A 16,650-nucleotide genomic window follows, 5' to 3' on the forward strand; every position below is an offset into this window, starting at 1 on the left:
CAGGAGGCTAAAATCTGAGGATCATGGTTCAAAGCCAGCGTGGGCAGGAAAGTCCGTGATACTCTTTTTTTTTTTTTTTTTTGGGTCCGGTCGTGGGGCCTGAACTCTGGGCCTGAGCGCTGTCCCTCAGCTCTTCAGCTCAAGGCTAGTGCTCTACCACTTGAGCCACAGAGCCACTTCCGGCTTTTTTCATTTTGCTTTATGTAGTGCTGAGGAATTGAACCCAGGGCCTCATGCATGCAAGGCAAGCGCCCTACCACTGAGCCATCTTCCCAGCCCCCGTGATACTCTTATCTCTAATAAACCACTAGAAAATGGGAAGTGGTGCTATGGCTCACGTGGTAGAGCACTGGTCTTGAGCTGAAGAGTGCAGGGACAGTGCCTAAGCCCAGAGTTCAATCCCCATGACCAGCAAAAAAAAAAAAAAAAAAAAAAGCAAAAACCATTGCATAGGCCTGTAATCCCAGCCTTCAAGAGGCTGAGGCTAGAGAATCAGGAGTAAAGGCCCACCCTGGGGTACACAGCTAAACCTTGTTTCAGAAAACAATACAAAAACTGGTTTACTTTAAAAAATTGTATTCAAATCTTTTATATTCTAAATTTAGGCACTAGCCCTAGATTGAAAAATCATTTTTACGAATCTGTTTCATCTTAAGTTGTCAAGGGAATTTATTTTCACAATGTATGTTGAAAATTAGGACAATCGAGGGTTCTGGTTCTATCAGGGGCAGTATTTAGACCGTTATTTTGATACATCCCAGTCGCTCTGATATGGTTGGAAAATTTGTACTCCTTTGGAGTGTAATTGCAGGGAAAAAACTGTGGCATTGGTAAAAATTCACCATAGTGGCCTGAGTTAGTTTTATACATAATCATCTTGGGTTTGGAGAGTGAGGTGGTGGAACAGAGTGACTTCGGGTCCAGCATGCAAGAGAACACTGGGTTGCCCGGGTTCACACAGGTAGGCAGCGGCTCGCATTTCATCTCCATGTCTGAATTGGAAGCTTCAGCACTTTTCTTATCCTAAAAGACAGATGCAGAAAGTCAGCCTCAGGAAAGCCAGCCTCAGGCTGGGAATGTGGCTCAGTGGTAGAGTGCTTGCCTAGCATGCATGAAGCCCTGGGCTCGATTCCTCAGTACCACATACACAGAAAAGGCTGGAAGTGGTGCTGTGGCTCAAGTAGTAGAGTGCTAGCCTTGAGCAAAAGCAGCTCAGAGACAGGTGCCTAGGCCCTGAGTTCAAGCCCCAGGACTGGGGAAAAAAAAAGCCTCAATGATTAAGAAATAAGAGTTCAATTTATTCCCCCAGCTCTCTTTTCAGCATGTCCAGCTCTCTTCAGGGAGTCATTTGGCCTTTTGCATGGCCCAGCCTAGCCTAGAACTCATACAGATCTTCTTCTGCTTCCCAGGTGTTGGGGTTACAGGCATGAGTGGCCACCATGCCCAGCTTGGGAAGAGTCATTGATTGTTTGATTTTTGCAGTACTAGGACATGAACCTAGGCCCCAAGCATGCTGGGTAGGTTTTCTACTCCTCCAGTCATCTTGAGTCAGGTTTGTTTGTTTTTGTTTTGGTCAGTCATGGGGCTTGAACTCTGGGCCTGGGTGCTGTCCCTCAACTCTTTAGCTCAAGGAGAGTGCTCTACCATTTGAGCCACAGTGCCACTTCCAGTATTCTGGTGGTTTATTGGAGGTAAGAGTCTCATGGACTGGGCTGGGAAGGTGGCTCAGTGGTAGAGTGCTTGCCTTGCATGCAAGAGGCCCTGGGTTCAATTCCTCAGCACCACATAAACAGAAAAAGCCAGAAGTGGCACTGTGGCTCAAGTGGTAGAGTGCTAGCCTTGAGCTGAAGAGCTGAGGGACAGCACCCAGGCCCAGAGCTCAGGCCCCATGACTGGCAAAAAAAAAAAAAAAAAAAAAAGAGTCTCATGGACTTTTCCTGCCCAGGCTGCCTTTGAACTACGATCCTCAGATCTCAGCCTCCTGAGTAGTTAGGATTACAGGAGTGGTCCACCCAGTGCCTGGTACCCAGGACTTTTGTTTTACAGCAGTCTGGGGACTGGGGACTGTCCCAGATTTTTTTTTTTTTGCCAGTCCTGGGACTTTAACTCAGGGCCTGAGTACTGACCCTGAGCTTCTTTTTGCTCAAGGCTAGCATTCTACCACTTAAGCCACAGTGCCACTTCTGGCTTTTTCTGTGTATGTGATACTGAGGAATTGAATGCAGGGCTTCAGACATTCTAGGCAAGTACTCTACTCTAAGCCACATTTCCAGCCCCCCAGATCTTTTCTTGTTTTACTGAAGGCTAGCCCTCTAACACTTGAACCACAGCTCCACTTACTGGCTTCTTGGTGGTTAACTGGAGATAATAATCTCAAGGACTTTTGTGCTTGGGCTGTCTTGAAACCATGATCCTTACATTGTAGCATCTTGAGTAGCGAGCTACCCTACACTGCTTAATATAATGACACTTAAAATCAGAGTAAAATAATCAGGTACCAGTGGCTCATATCTGTGATCCTAGCTACTCTAGAGGCTGGATATGAGGATTCCAATTTGAAGCTAGCCTAGGCAGAAAAGTCTGAGATCCTTATCTCCAAACTAACCCAACAAAAACCTGTGCTAGAAGTGTAGCTCAAGGAGTAGATTGATAGCCAAATGACAGCATGAGTCCCTGAGTTCAAATCCCAGTAATACCCTTAAACAAACAACACAAAACCTTTCTATTGGCTGGGAATATGGCTTAGTGGTAGAGTGCTTGCTTAGCATGCATGAAGCCCTGGGTTCGATTCCTCTGCACCACATACACAGAAAAAGCCGGAAGTGGCACTGTGGTTCAAGTGGTAGAGCACTAGCTTAAAGCAAAAAAGAAGCTCAAGGGCAGGTCCAAGCTGTGAGTTCCAGTCCGAGGACCAGCACCAAAGAACAAAACAAAACCAAGAAAACCCCATCTAGGGCTGGGAATTTGGCTGAGTGGTAGAGTGCTTGCCTCGTATCCATGAGGCCCTGGGTTCGATTCCTCAGCACCACATAAGTAGAAAAAAGCCAGAAGTGGTGCTGTGACTCAAGTGGTAGGGCACTATCCTAGAGCTGAAGAGCTGAGAGGCAGTGCCCAGGCCCAGAGTTCAGCCCCCACATCTGACAAAAAAAAACCCAAACAACCATCTAACCCATGGTTTGTTTAAGAATAAAACTATTAGCTGGACGCTGGTGGCTTAGGCCTGTAATCCTAGCTACTCAGGAGGCTGAGATCTGAGGATCATGGTTCAAAGCCAGCCTGGGCAGGAAAGTCTGTGAGACTCTTATCTCCAATAAACCAGTAGAAAACCGGGCGCTGTGGCTCAAGCAGTAGAGTGCTCGCCTTGAGCTGAAGAGCCGAGGGACAGCACCCAGGCCCCATTGACTTCCCTGCCCAGGCTAGTTTTGAACCATGATCCTCAGATTTTAGCCACCTGAGTAGCTAGGATTACAGGCATAAGCCACCAGTGCCTGCCTGAAACTTTGTTTCTTTTTGTGGAGACAGGTTCTTGCCTTGTGGCCCCAGGTTAGCCTTGAACTCCTATCCTCCTGTACCAAAATCAGTGCTGGGATTACAGACACGCATTATTATCACACTTTCCTATTAGATTTCTTCTCAGGTTATTAGATTTCTTCTGCATACTCCAGAGATTTTATACACCTACCCATTTTGCAAAAAAATCGACACAAATTAGTGGTATGTGTAGTCTGCTATTGTATGAGAACTAGAGTTTTCTTTTTCTTTTTTTTTGGTCAGTCGTGGGACTTGAACTCTGGGCTTGGGCACTGTCCCTGCACTCTTCAGCTCAAGGCGTTCGCTCTACTGCTTGAGCCACAGCACCACTTCTGAGAACTAGAGTTTTCTAAAGAAGCCACATCTACAAACTGGCTAGAACGTTGATGACTGAATATAGGTGGAATGCTACAAATTCCAAGGAGAAAGATCTTGACCTCTCTTCAGGCCCTTTTAGTAGCCATTTATTATCATTCACAGATCAGATCTAATATCTTTGTGACTGTGAGTACAATTTACCACCTTCAAAGCTAATTACATCAGACACCTCAACTGTAACCTCCCTGTGAGGTCTGTATTTTCAGTGTCTGCCTTTATTTAATTATTTTGTGCCTGTGCTGGGACTTGAATTTAGGGCCTTGGCATTGTCCCTTAGTCTTTTCACTCACAGATGAGCTACCACTTGAATTACATCTCTACTTCTAGTTTTTTGGTTGTTAATTAGAGATAAAAGTCACACAGTCTTTCCCACTCAGACTTTAAAACATGATTCCTCAGATCCTCCTGAGTAGCTAGAATTACACTCCCGAATCTCCAGTGCCAGCTATCTGCCTTATTTTATTAAAGATCATAAAGAACTTTCTCAGAAGGTCTAACAGTGTCCCCCACATTTAGAGTTGTCCTTGGCAAAGTTACTTTCTCTCCAGGCACAGTGTTCTAATTTTTAAAAAGAAGCAGCACTTAAATGATAAAGATGCTAACAGCTATAGATCTTTTGGTAGGTTTACCGTACTCAGAACATCTAGTGTAACCTTCAGCTCATGTCCAAATGTTCAATGCCCTACTTTATGGCAGCCATGAACACAAAGCAAATCAACTACCTTGACATTTAACTTGCAGGAAAATAATTTGTTTAGAGAAGTACAGGAGCCTGTGCCCGGAGGTAGAGTCCAGTGCTCAATGCCAGCCAGAAAAAACAGACTTAAATCTCTCTCCCTGTGGTTCCCTCCTCCTCCTCCTTCCTAAGTCATGTGTTCCTGAATCCCAAAGGATGGGGCTCCGAGACAGAAGCCCTCTCATTTTTAAGATGACACACCTTGGTCTGGTCGTGGGCCTGAACTCTGGGCCTGGGTGCTGTCCCTCAGCTCTTCAGCTCAAGGCTAGCGCTCTACCACTTGAGCCACAGTACCACTTCTGGCTTTTTTTTTTCTGCTTATGTGGTGCTGAGGAATCGAACCCAGGGCCTCATTGATTCAAGGCAAGCGCTCTACCACTGAGCCACCTTCCCACAGCCCCTACGTTTTAATTTTTATATGAGGTCTCATCAAACTGGTAACTACCTGCCTCAACAGGGTGTACCACTTTGGCTTAAGGTTTTGAGTTCCTGAGTAAAATAACATTTATTAAAAAAAAAAAAACAAATGAAAACGAGCCTTTAAATTAAAAAAATTCCATCACATAGTGTTATTATGAAAATAGTAACTTTTTTTCCTGTTTTGGTGTTGAGTCACTTGATGTTACAATTGTCCCCAAAGTACAAACAACTCAGGTCTAACTGTAAAGCACTTTTTTGTCTGTATTGGGGTCAGTATCTTCTTCGTAAATGTCTTTTTTTTAAAAACTAAGTTGACATTGTAAGGAAATATTTCGAGTACCTGAAACCCAGGATTTGAAATATTTCCTTACAAAGGGGACAGAATTGGGGCTGGGGGTTTAGCCTGTCGAGCGCAAGGCCCTGAGTTTGGCTCTCAGGTCTGGGGTTAGGGTGGGGAGAAAGCTATAAAAGACCAAAAAAATTAGATATATATGGCAACACCAAAGGGGACAGAATTAAGCCTTAACTTTCCAACAAGTGCATTATGTATTTTCTTCACTTCCTCTTTTGGACAAAGTACAATGTTGAATTATGAGCCGGGCGCTGGGGGCTCACCCCTGTAATCCTAGCTTCTCAGGAGGCTGAGATCTGAGGATCGCAGTTCCAAGCCAGCGCCACGAGACTCTTAACTCCAATGAACCAGCAGAAAACCGAAAGTGGCGCTGTGGCTCAAGTGGTAGAGCGCTAGCGCCCAGGCTCAGAGTTCAAGCCCCACAATCGACCCAAAAAAAAAACAAAACCCCAACAACAAAACAACAGCAACCAAAAACAATATTAAACCATGAAAATTAAAGTATAGGGTTGCAAAAACGCTCGCTCAACCACGCACAAGGCTCAGGACTCGATGCCCAGCACCGCAAATAAGCAAGCAAAATAGAATTCAGGAACCTTGGAACTGTGTACAGCCATCACCAGAATGTCAGCAGGGGAAAAACCGGGCGCTCCCGCCCCCTACCCAGCCACGATCGAAAGCTAGTGCATTTGCATTTGCAAATATAAAAGCTTCGCGTTGGCCCAAGGAAGAGTCCTTGTTGATGGGGTGGAGGGGAAAGCGGGGGGGGGGGGGGGGAGAGGAAAAGCGGGGGGGGGTGTAAGTGGGTGGTGCCTCAAATTTTATCTAAGAATACCCAAATTTTATCAAAGAATACAAAAGCTCCTTGAGCCTCGAGCCCCAAACCCACCCAGTTTGGGTCAGTCATTCTCCCTCCGGGTTTTAATTTCTTCAGCAAACGCAAAGGTCGATATATCCAGCGAGGGCCCTGAGCCCTTTTACCTGCAACCAATTAAAGCAATGAGAGAGAGGGGCTGGGTCAATATCCGATAAAGCGACGGGTCGATTCCGTAGTTAGGTGGGTGGAAACCGCGAATCCTTTGTAGTGGTTTGCAACCCGTTTCCATAGCAACCGGCCGCCGACTCAGGCGCCCGGATGGTGAGAAGATCCGCGTTCGTCAGGCCCAGTTTCCGGCCGTGGTGAGCTGCGCTGCTCTTCGGGATTCGTAGTTCTTTTCCTCCGCAGCCTTCAAGGCCGGAGGCGCCAGCAGAACTACAAGTCCCGGCATGCACCGCGACGCCCCGCCAGCCGCCGCTTCCCGGCTGCGGACGCCTGCGAGCGAGCAGGTTGTTGTTTTTATGAGAGGCGTCACTGGCACCTGGAGCCGTGACCGCCGGCGTCGTGACTGCCGGCTCCTTCTGCTGGAGGTGGCGCTGCTCGGGCCAGGTAAGGTCGCGGGTGAGTTTCGGCTGTGAGGAGGAGGGTTCGGGTCCCGCTGTCGGTGAGTCTTATCCGAGCGGACGCCGGGGAGGTCTGCCTTCGAGGCGGGGGCGGCCCGCGGCGGGCACTCCGGCTCCCAGCGCGCGCGGCCGCGCCGCGACCTCGGACGGCAGCGGCCGTGCGTGCGGACTCCGCGGCCCGGGCCGACCCGAGCGCCCGCCTGGGGGAGTCTCCACCACTCCCTGAGCCTCATCTGCAGCCGCGAGCTGTGCGCGGCGTCGGGGGGGGGGGGGGTCGGGGAGCTGGCGAGCCCGGGGAACCCCGCGAGGAGCCCGTGCTCCAAGTCCGTATGGTAGGACGTTCGGCGCGCTCACCTCAGCACCCCCCCTCCCCGGTGTGTCGGTGACGGGCGAGCCCCGCGGTGCCGGGGAGAGACGCGATCACAGGGTCATTTTAATGAGGCTGAGATTTCCGCTCTTCACACGCCGGTCCCAGAAGAATCGAATCCCCTTTTCCGTATACCCTGGAGCGCTGAGCTTGCTTCACGGAGCGGGCCCGGGTGGCAGCGGTCCCGCGCGGCGCCGGCGCGCGTGCCAAGTTTATCTAGTTAATCCAGACCCTCTCCCGTAGGGTGGGGGGGGGAGCGATCCTGCCAATTAAGAGCGCTCCTTGGGTGGTGAGATTTGCACTTCCCCTGCTTCTTTAGCTTTACTTAGGAACGAAATGGGGCCTTTAAACAACAACAACTATATATATAGTTATATATACATATAACTATACATATAACTATATATATACATATAACTATATATATATAAATATATATATGAAGAAAGAGATTGGAAGAAAGAAAAACAAGGAACCAAAAAAGTTATATATATATATATATATATATATATATATATATATATATATACACACACACACACATAGTTTTAGTTGCTTAGTTGCTCTTGCACTGCAAGTTTTAGGAGTGATTTGTCCTTTTCGAAGGTGAGTTCCCCCAAATCACTGTTACAGCATCCTGGCCTAAGGTTAAAATCTTGGTGTTCCTCCCCACCCTCTCCCTCTCCCTTTCCCCCCTCCCTCCCCATATTTACCATATGAATAGTTAACTCCTTCTGGAATTGAGGTCACTGGCAACTATGGTTGTGTGAGTTTTAACCACTGCCCAGTTAAAGCTGCTGGGGAGCCTGAAGTCTTAGACAACTCCCTCCGGAGCCTGTGGCCGGAGGGTCTCTAGTTGGAGGCCCCCAGCCTAGGCAATTTAGCCCCAAAATGAAAGGGTCTGGGGGATATAGTTTGCCAATGAAGTATTCCCCTAGCTTGGGGGGCTCTGGGTTCAATCCCTAGTACAAAACCCCCACAAAACCTGGAACCAGTTTTGTACACTAAACCGAAGAGCAGGTGGTTGTATTTGTTTTGTTTTGTTTTCTCTTTTGTGCTTGCTTGTGTGTGCAACGCCAATCTTCACGGAGTAGGTGCTGTTCCTTAGCCTTTTGTGCTCAAGATTAACACTACCACTTGACCCACAGCTGCACTTATGGCCTTATGGTGGTTAATTGGAGATGGACTTTCCTGCCCAGGCTGGATTCGAACCAAGATCCTCACATTTCAGTTTCCTGAGTAGCTAGGATTACAGGTGTGAGCCATTGTGGTCCTGCCCTGTGCCATTATTATAACATTGAATAATTTGAGTACTGTATTCTACATGTGTAATAATTTGGACCCCTTTTTTTTGGGGGGGGGTCCAGTCGTCGGGCCTGAACTCAGGGCCTTGGCACTGTCCCTCAGCTCTTTAGCTCAAGGCTAGCGCTCTACCACTTGAGCCATAGCACCATTTCCAGCTTTTTTCTTTTTGCTTATGCGGTGCTGAGGAATCGAACCCAGGGCTTCATGCATGCAAGGCGAGCGCTCTACCACTGAGCCACCTTCCCAGCCCCTTGTTTTTGTTTTATTTTTATCCATTTATTGGATATGGATACATAGGTTGCATATTGATTACTTAGCCCATATTTTGACCTTTCTCCCTCCCTTCCTTTTTTTCCTTTCTTTTTTTGTCAGTCATGGGGCCTGAACTCTGGGCCTGGGCACTGTCCCTCTGCTCTTCAGCTCAAGGCTAGCACTCTCCCACTTGAGCCCCAGTGCCACTTCCAGGTTTTTCTGCTTCTGGGGTGCTTTGGAATCGAACCCAGGGCATCTGCATGCAAGGCAAGCACTGCACCACTGAGCCACTTTCTCAGCCCTTTTGATTTTTCTTAAAGAACATTATTTCTTTTTTAGCCAGTCCTGGAGCTTGAACTGAGGGCCTGGGCACTGTACCTGAGGCTCTCAAGGCTAGCACTCTACCACTTGAGCCACAGCACCACTTCCAGCTTTTTCTGTTTGTGTGGTACTGAGGAACCCAGGGCTTCATGCATTCTTGGCAAACACTCTACCAGTAAGCCACATTCCCAGCCCTAAGAACAATATTTCATAAGAATAGTTATATGCCTTTGTGCCATTATCATCTTTGAAAAAAATTGAGATTTACCCCAATCAATCCTGTGTGTCCGTTTACTTGTAACAAAATATGTATTCTGAAGCTTGTTGTTCAGTTGTTTTTTGTGCAGTAGTATTTTAGGTTCTCTGCTTTGGAGGTACCCTCTCCAAATTTCACTATTCCTCCCGGCCGCCCATTTCATACCTTTATTGTTAAAGTAGTTTTTTCTAAAAATGTTGAACACAGGCAATACTGGCAGGGCTGGTAAGCCCCTCCCCCCCCCCCCCCCCCCCAGTATTTTGAAACAGGAAATGCAGACTCATCCAACTATACAGAACCACTACAGGCAGAATTGTGTCTGTGTTTGTGCGGTTAAGGTAAGGAAGTTGCCTTGTTGTAAGTAATAACTATTTTTTAAGAACTCTCTCTTCTGATACTTTGCAATTTTGACTAGATTAAAAGTCAGAAACAAGTTGGCTTCAGAAGCCTTTTCTGGGTAAACTTAGCCAAATTATCTTTCATTTTGAATACTAAGATGAAATTTAGCCATATGTGTGCAGAATTGCATGTAACTAATACATTTTTAGGGATTTTTTTTTCTCCCTCAGTCCTGGGGCCTGAACTCAGGGCCAGGGCACTGTCCCTGAGCATCTTTTGTTCAAGTCTAGCACTCTACCACTTCAGCCACAGCGTCACTTCTGGCTTTTTCTGTTTATGTGGTACTGAGGAAAGGGCTTCATGCTTGCTAGGAAAGCTCTCTACCACTAAGTCACATTCCCAGCCCATTTAGGGATTTTTTTTTTTTTAAGGCTTTATTGTAAAAAATCTTTAAAAGAACTTACAGGGTATTCTGAGGAAGTATTGGGACATAAGTAATAAGAGTTAGAAATTTTTCTCTTTAATCACTGGAAGCCACAAATGGAATTCTTTATACTTGTCCATAAATCACTATCTTTTACTATCTTTCTGAAACCTTCTGGATAAATAGCAACACCACAAGAAATGAACAGTACTGGAATATGGGAATCAGAAGGCTTAATGAGTTATAAATAATAGCTAGTTGCCTTCCTGGGATATTTGTGAAGATGATATCAGATATGCAAATGAGTTCATTTTGTAAGTGGCAGACTGATCTACCTACTAAAAGTATTTTTGGACTACATAAGTGACATTTATTTACATAAGGAATATTACACATTTGAAGTGTGATGCCTTGATGTGCTACATATTATTTGATGGGCAAGCTTGAAAAAAATCAAAAGGGGCTTCATTTGATCTTTTGGTAGCACTTGGTATACTATTTTCTCTGTTGAAGAAAATCTGGCTTTTCTCCTGACAGTGACTTTGCACTCTGCTGTAATAAAGGCTCTGAAATTGTAATGTGCTTTTCTGGTTAGGCCTTTAATTTTTGTTTTAATCTCATGTTGAAAAGTGTGAGAGAGATCATTTGTCTGACAGGAAGTCTCTCTCTTTTTTTTTTTTTTAGGCTTTAAAATGGGCTTTTAGTTTAACTCATGAACAGACTACATTAAATAGGAAGTCAGGTCCTCAGGAGAGGTTCTTAGTAGTTTTAACACCTTCTGGGCAAGTTAACCCTCGCCATCTGACTTTTTGGCTAGCTTCAGGTTAACTTGACCCTAGAATATTCATGTTAAATAGTCTTAGAAATTTAAAGTAATTAATAGCTTAGTGAATATAGTAAATGAAAGTAAAAGGCAAACAAATGAATAAAATGTGCTGATTGCTAATGACCTTTATAAAGTCATTATTACAGATTATCAACTAATTTTGTTGTTTTGTCATCTTTGGGCTTGAACTCTGGGCCTGAGCACTGTCCCTGAGCTCTTTAGCTCAAGGCGTGCGCTCTACCACTTAAGCCACAGTGCCACTTCTGGTTTTCTGGCAGTTAATTGGACTTTCTGGCAGTCTCTTGGACTTTCCAAGCCCAGCTGGCTTTGAACAGAGAGCCTCAGATCTCAGCCTCCTGAGTAGCTAGGATTACTGGCATGAGCCACTGGCACCCAGCCTATCAACTGATTTTATAGATGATAAATACTTACCACTAGAAAGTAACAATGCATGCACTCTATTCTGTAATCAGGTATGCAAACATTTTTGTTGTTGTTGGTCATGGGGCTTGAACTCTGGGCTTAGGCTCTTCAGCTCAAGGCTAATGCTCTACCACTTGAGCCTCTGTGCCACTTCCAGTTTTCTGAGTGGAGATAAGAGTCTCACAGACTTTCCTGCCCAGGTGGCAAAAACCGTGATAGTCAGATCAGATCTCAGCCTCCTGAGTAGCAAGGGTTACAGGCGAGAGCCACTGGGCCTGGCAAGATATGCAAATCTTAACAAATGCAATATTCTCCCTCCCCCCCACCCCCATGTGGGGCTTGAACTCTGAGTCTGAGCATTGTCCCTCAGCTCTTCAGCTCAAGGCAAGCGCTTACCACTTGAGCTATAGCTCCACTTCCGGTTTTCTAGTGGTTTGTTGGAGATAGGAGTCTCACGGTCTTTCCTGCCCGGGCTGGCTTTGAACTGCGATCCTCAGATCTCAGCCTCCTGAGTAGCTAGGATTACAAGTGTGAGCCACCGGTGCTCGGCAAATGCAATATTCTTAAATGGAAGACAGCTATTAGAAAATTAAATTATCGTTTTGTGAAAAAGATATTTGAAATAAAAAAGGATGTGTTTATTTTTATCCAGTTACAACAACTCTACATTAAAAAAATTGTTAATAAAATATAACACTGAGTCATAATCCAATAGTTGTTGTTATTTCTCTGTTAAAAAAAAAAAAGTGTGTGCGTGTGTAAAAATAATGAGGCCTGGAGGCTTCCTAGTACCCCTGAGGGCAGAATAAACTTGTCTATCTCTCTACCCAATAATAGTCTTTGCAAGCTTTTTCAAAATTGAGTTCCTTGGGGAACTCAGGATCTTTCTTTCATTGAAAGAATATTTGCTGGTATCTCAGTTTCTTCTAGTTTACTCACTTTATTTCAAACTTTTTTTTTTTTTTTGGTCGGTCTTGGGGCCTGAACACTGGGCCTGGGTGCTGTCCCTCAGCTCTTTAGCTCAAGGCTAGCGCTCTACCACTTGAGCCACAGCACTACTTCTGGCTTTTTGTGCTTATGTGGTGCTGATGAATCAAACCCAGGGCCTCATGCATGCAAGGCAAGCACTCTACCACTGAGCCACCTTCCCAGCCCTATTTCAAACTTTAACAGAGGTAGGGTTTTCAATCCTCAAATAAGGCACTAGTGGGTTTTGTTTCCTAATTTCAGAGGTTGTTACATGGGAGAAGGAAACTTAGGAAGTAATGCTTTATTGATTCACTTCTACAGAAGTTATTTTCTAGATGGAGATAATTTGCTATGTAACAGTATTACTGCCTCTTTCTGAGCATGGATAAAGTGAATTTATTCCTCCTCTGAGAGGGTGTTTCTCTACCCCATTATGCCTAGAAGAGCCAGCTTACCATGGACTGGTTGTCTTTATTTTTATGATGCACATAACCTTGAAGTTGGCATTTCTGCACTGTGAACTCAGCCAGCCACATGTGTCTTTTTTTTGAGATAGGTCCTTGCTGTGTAGGCCAAGCTGTCCTGGAACTCATTTATCTAGCCCAGCCTGGCCTCAAACTTTCCCATCTCTACCAGCCTCCTAGGTTCTGAAATAATTGATGTGTACCGCTGCACCACACCTGGTTTTAGTAAACATTTTATTTTATTTATTTTGTTGGTCGTGGGCCTTGAACTCTGGGCCTGGGCACAGACCCTTACTTCTTCAGCTCAAGACAAGATAAGACTTATCTGCCCCAGCTGGCTTTGAACTGTGATCCTCAGGGCTCCACCTCTTGAGTAGCTAAGATTACTGGCGCCTGGCTCCAAGAGGTCTTTCTTTTTTTTTTGGTCAGTCGTGGGGCCTGAACTCTGGGCCTGGGCGCTGTCCCTCAGCTCTTCAGCTCAAGGCTAGCGCTCTACCCCCTGAGCCACAGCGCCACTTCCGGTTTTTTCTGCTTATGTGGTGCTGAGGAATCGAACCCAGGGCCTCATGCATGCAAGGCAAGCACTCTACCACTAAGCCACCTTCCCAGCCCCTCTAAGAGGCCTTTCTAACCACTGTATTGTATATTCTAATTCCTGCAGCCCTCTCCTTTGGAACTTGTGAACAATTAGTTGGTCACATCTGGAAAATAACCTGTCTTTTTTCTTTCTTCTGGTTTTGATACTGGGGCTTGAAACTCAGGGCCTCATACTTTATTTTTCCTCAAGGCTGGTGCTCTATCTATCTACAGCTCTACTTCCAGCTTTTTGTTAGGTAATTGGAGTCTCTTGAATTTTTGTCTGCCTAGGCTGGCTTTGAACCATAATCCTCAGATCTCAGCTTCCTAAATAACTTGGATCATAGATGAGAGTTACCAGTGATAGGCTAAGTTGTCTTTAGAACAGTTTTTTTTTTTTTTTTTTTTAATTTTCCTTCTACTGTTTCTTCTTAGTACTTGGCATTGTTCAAGGCAGAGTAAGCTCGGTGAATACTTGTTGAATGGTGACTACAGTATTAAATGCTCCAAAGATGTCTCTAGGGTTCTTTCTTGTTGGACAGAAATTAGAAAGTTAATTAGAAAGATTGTAAAAGCATTTTCATTAGTTACATCAATATCTTTCTCAAGTGAAATGATGGCATTTTCACAGCTTGGGAGATGAAAGGTGCAGAACCTTGGAAAAGTATATTGAAGTACTCTTTTTTTTTTTTTTTTTTTTAGTTAAAATTATACTTTATTCACATGCTTCTCAGTTTGGCATATTTCACTGATATAAAGAACCCCAGCCTTCTATTGAAGTACTCTTGACGGCCCTCTCATCTCACCAGGCTCTAGGTCCTTTGCCTACAGGCTATTGGTTGTTTTTCTTCGGAATTTCAGAATTATGGGATAATAGTGCCCCACATTCTTCTCCATCATGTGTAATTCTAGAAGATGTGGAAATGGAAACTTGACATCCGTGCATAGTAAAATGTAGTGACTCAGCAATGATGAGGGGCACCATCTTATCAGGTAACTAGTTCCAGTTACTTTTAATGAGGCAAGAGTAATTTTTTTTAGTTTTACAAATTAAGTATGGTTTATTTCATTGTGGGACAGGGGCTAACTATGTAGCTAGCCCAGGCCAGCCTAGAACTTGCACTGAAGCCCAGGCAGTCCTGCAGGCCATTACTGCTGGTATCTCTTTTTTTTTAGGGGGGGGGTCCGGTTGTGGGGCCTGAATTCTGGGCCTGGGCGCTGTCCCTCAGCTCTTCAGCTCAAGGCTAGCGCTCTACCACTTGAGCCACAGCGCCACTTCTGGCTTTTTTCTTTTTGCTTATGTGGTGCTGAGGAATCGAACCCAGGGCCTCATGCATGCAAGGCAAGTGCTCTACCACTGAGCCACTTTCCCAGCCCTGCTGGTATCTCTTCTGCACTGCATTGACCTGCTTCTCAGGGTGAAATTTGGTTCTCCTGCCCCTTCCACTCTGTGCCATCATATTCTACATTTTTCTTTCACATTACTCACTCTCTTGCTGGGTTGATTACTTGCTTGCTGGCTGCCTGGCTGTCTGGCTTGCTACTTCCTTCTCCTTCTCTTTCTCTCCCTTTCTGCCTCTTTCTCATTCTCTCTTCTTCTTCTTCTTTTTTTTTTTTTTTTTTTGCTGGTCGTGGGGCTTGAGGGCCTGGGCTCTGTCCCTGAGCTTTTTGCTCAAGGCTGACACTCTACCATTTGGGCTACAGCTCCACTTTAGGCTTTTTTGTAATTGGAGATAAGAGAGGTACTTCAGACCTTGATCCTCAGATCTTAGCTTTTGAGTAGGTAGGATTACAGGCATGAGTCACTGGTGCCCACCCTGCATTTCTTTTATTTCAACAATTTAACTGTCCATATTATTATAGATCAGGAGGGTCTCTTGGTCATCAAAGGGGTATTATATTTCGTCTGTAAGTATGAAGTCAAATGTCATATGGTAAATCTATGTATGAGTGGGTTGTCTCAGTTTTATCTGAAGGTCAGTAAGTCACCTTTCATAGTTGGTATCACCTGGAATAAGAACATTCCTATAGAATGTTTAAAAAATGGTACCACAAGTCAATATGTTCTTGTATTTGTAGACCTAAAAAATGTCTGAAAATTCCAGTGACAGTGATTCATCTTGTGGCTGGACGGTCATCAATCATGAGGTAAGTTATTTATACTTCTTATGAGGCAGTTTGTAATCTTAGTGAGTGTTAGCAGTGTTATAAACTGTTCTTTGAAGGCCTATATTTTTATGTATTTAAAGTAAATGTATCAGTGTAGCTTGAACATTTTCCCTTCAATATCAGATCTGACTGCTGAAAGCTCCTCCCAGGTTAGTTGATATCTTCTATATAATTGTACATAGTTTTCCTAGCTTTGAGACGTTTGGCAGCTGCTTATTGAGTCTTGTTATTGATAGGCCTTGTCCTTGGCCTATATTCTCACAATTTTTAAGAAGTGCCCTGTGAGCCAGGTGCTAGTGGCTCATGCCTGTAAATAGCTACGTAGGAGGCTAAGATTTGAGGATCTCAGCAAGCCCAGCAGGAAAGTTCATGAGACTCCAGTTAACCACCAAAAAGCCAGAAGTGGAAAAAAGTAGAGAATGTAAGGCCCTGGTGTGTTCAAGCCCCAGAACCAGCACCAAACAAAAGGGGGATTGGGCCTGTAATATAGATTATTTGAATTCTTTCTTGGAGGTAGGTTTTGGGCAGGACAGAGTCACACTATATTGATCTTTAATTTGTGATACTTAGCCTCATGAGTGCTGGGATTCTAAGTATCTACCACCATGTTTTGCACTCATTCTCTCTCCTTTTTGGCAGCAGTTAGATTTGAACTCAGGACCTTGTGCTTGTTATGCATGTCTCTGAGCCATGTCTACTTAGGCTTTCTGCTGGTTATTTTGGAGATGGAGCCTAGCTAACTTTCCTTCTGCCTCCAACTGCTAGGATTACAGGCCTGAATAACTGATGCCCAACTCATTCTTGTTTTATAGTTGTGAAGACTAAATGTTAGAAAAGTTAGTTGAATAATTTGGCTGAGTATATAGCTAGAAAATTGACCAGACTGTCAGTAAAATGGAGAACGTCTGTTTATGTTGTATTATAACAACTTGATAGGACCTTAGGGCTAGAACTGTCACCAAACAAGCTTTATATAGCATGATGCACACAATATACATAACCAGAAAGTAATAAGCATTGGTTTATTTTCTCAAACTGATAATATATTCATTATAGAAAATGAAGAGAAGCCAGGATTGTGGCTCATGCCTATAATCTTAGC

At 44.7% G+C, this 16,650-nt stretch overlaps 2 protein-coding genes across 6 annotated transcripts in view; one reads left to right on the forward strand and one right to left on the reverse strand.

The window, feature by feature from the left end:
* Positions 1–186: 186 nt before the first annotated feature.
* Pierce2 (piercer of microtubule wall 2) lies at positions 187–6,539 on the reverse strand. Its single transcript, XM_069995452.1, has 2 exons — positions 6,307–6,539; positions 187–1,023 (listed from the first exon to the last, which is right to left on the reverse strand). Exons 1-2 carry the CDS (start codon positions 6,322–6,324, stop codon positions 676–678), a joined length of 366 nt encoding a protein of 121 aa, XP_069851553.1. The 5' UTR covers positions 6,325–6,539; the 3' UTR covers positions 187–675.
* Positions 6,540–6,713: 174 nt separating this feature from the next.
* Ccpg1 (cell cycle progression 1) overlaps positions 6,714–16,650 on the forward strand; it is a 35,567-nt gene continuing 25,630 nt past the window's right edge. For 2 of the 5 annotated variants that reach the window (XM_069995357.1, XM_069995359.1), the window contains exons 1-2: positions 6,715–6,843; positions 15,459–15,527. In XM_069995357.1, coding sequence (XP_069851458.1) covers positions 15,468–15,527 — 60 coding nt within the window. In that variant the 5' untranslated portion in view covers positions 6,715–6,843; positions 15,459–15,467. Of the gene's footprint in view, positions 6,844–14,271; positions 14,373–15,458; positions 15,528–16,650 lie in introns of those variants that run through there. The other 3 variants (XM_069995361.1, XM_069995360.1, XM_069995358.1) reach the window with 3 other exon arrangements.

The sequence above is a fragment of the Dipodomys merriami genome, unplaced genomic scaffold, assembly GCF_024711535.1.
Source record: "Dipodomys merriami isolate MVZ:Mamm:240054 unplaced genomic scaffold, mDipMer1.0.p SCAF_48, whole genome shotgun sequence".
NCBI classification, from domain to species: domain Eukaryota; kingdom Metazoa; phylum Chordata; class Mammalia; order Rodentia; family Heteromyidae; genus Dipodomys; species Dipodomys merriami.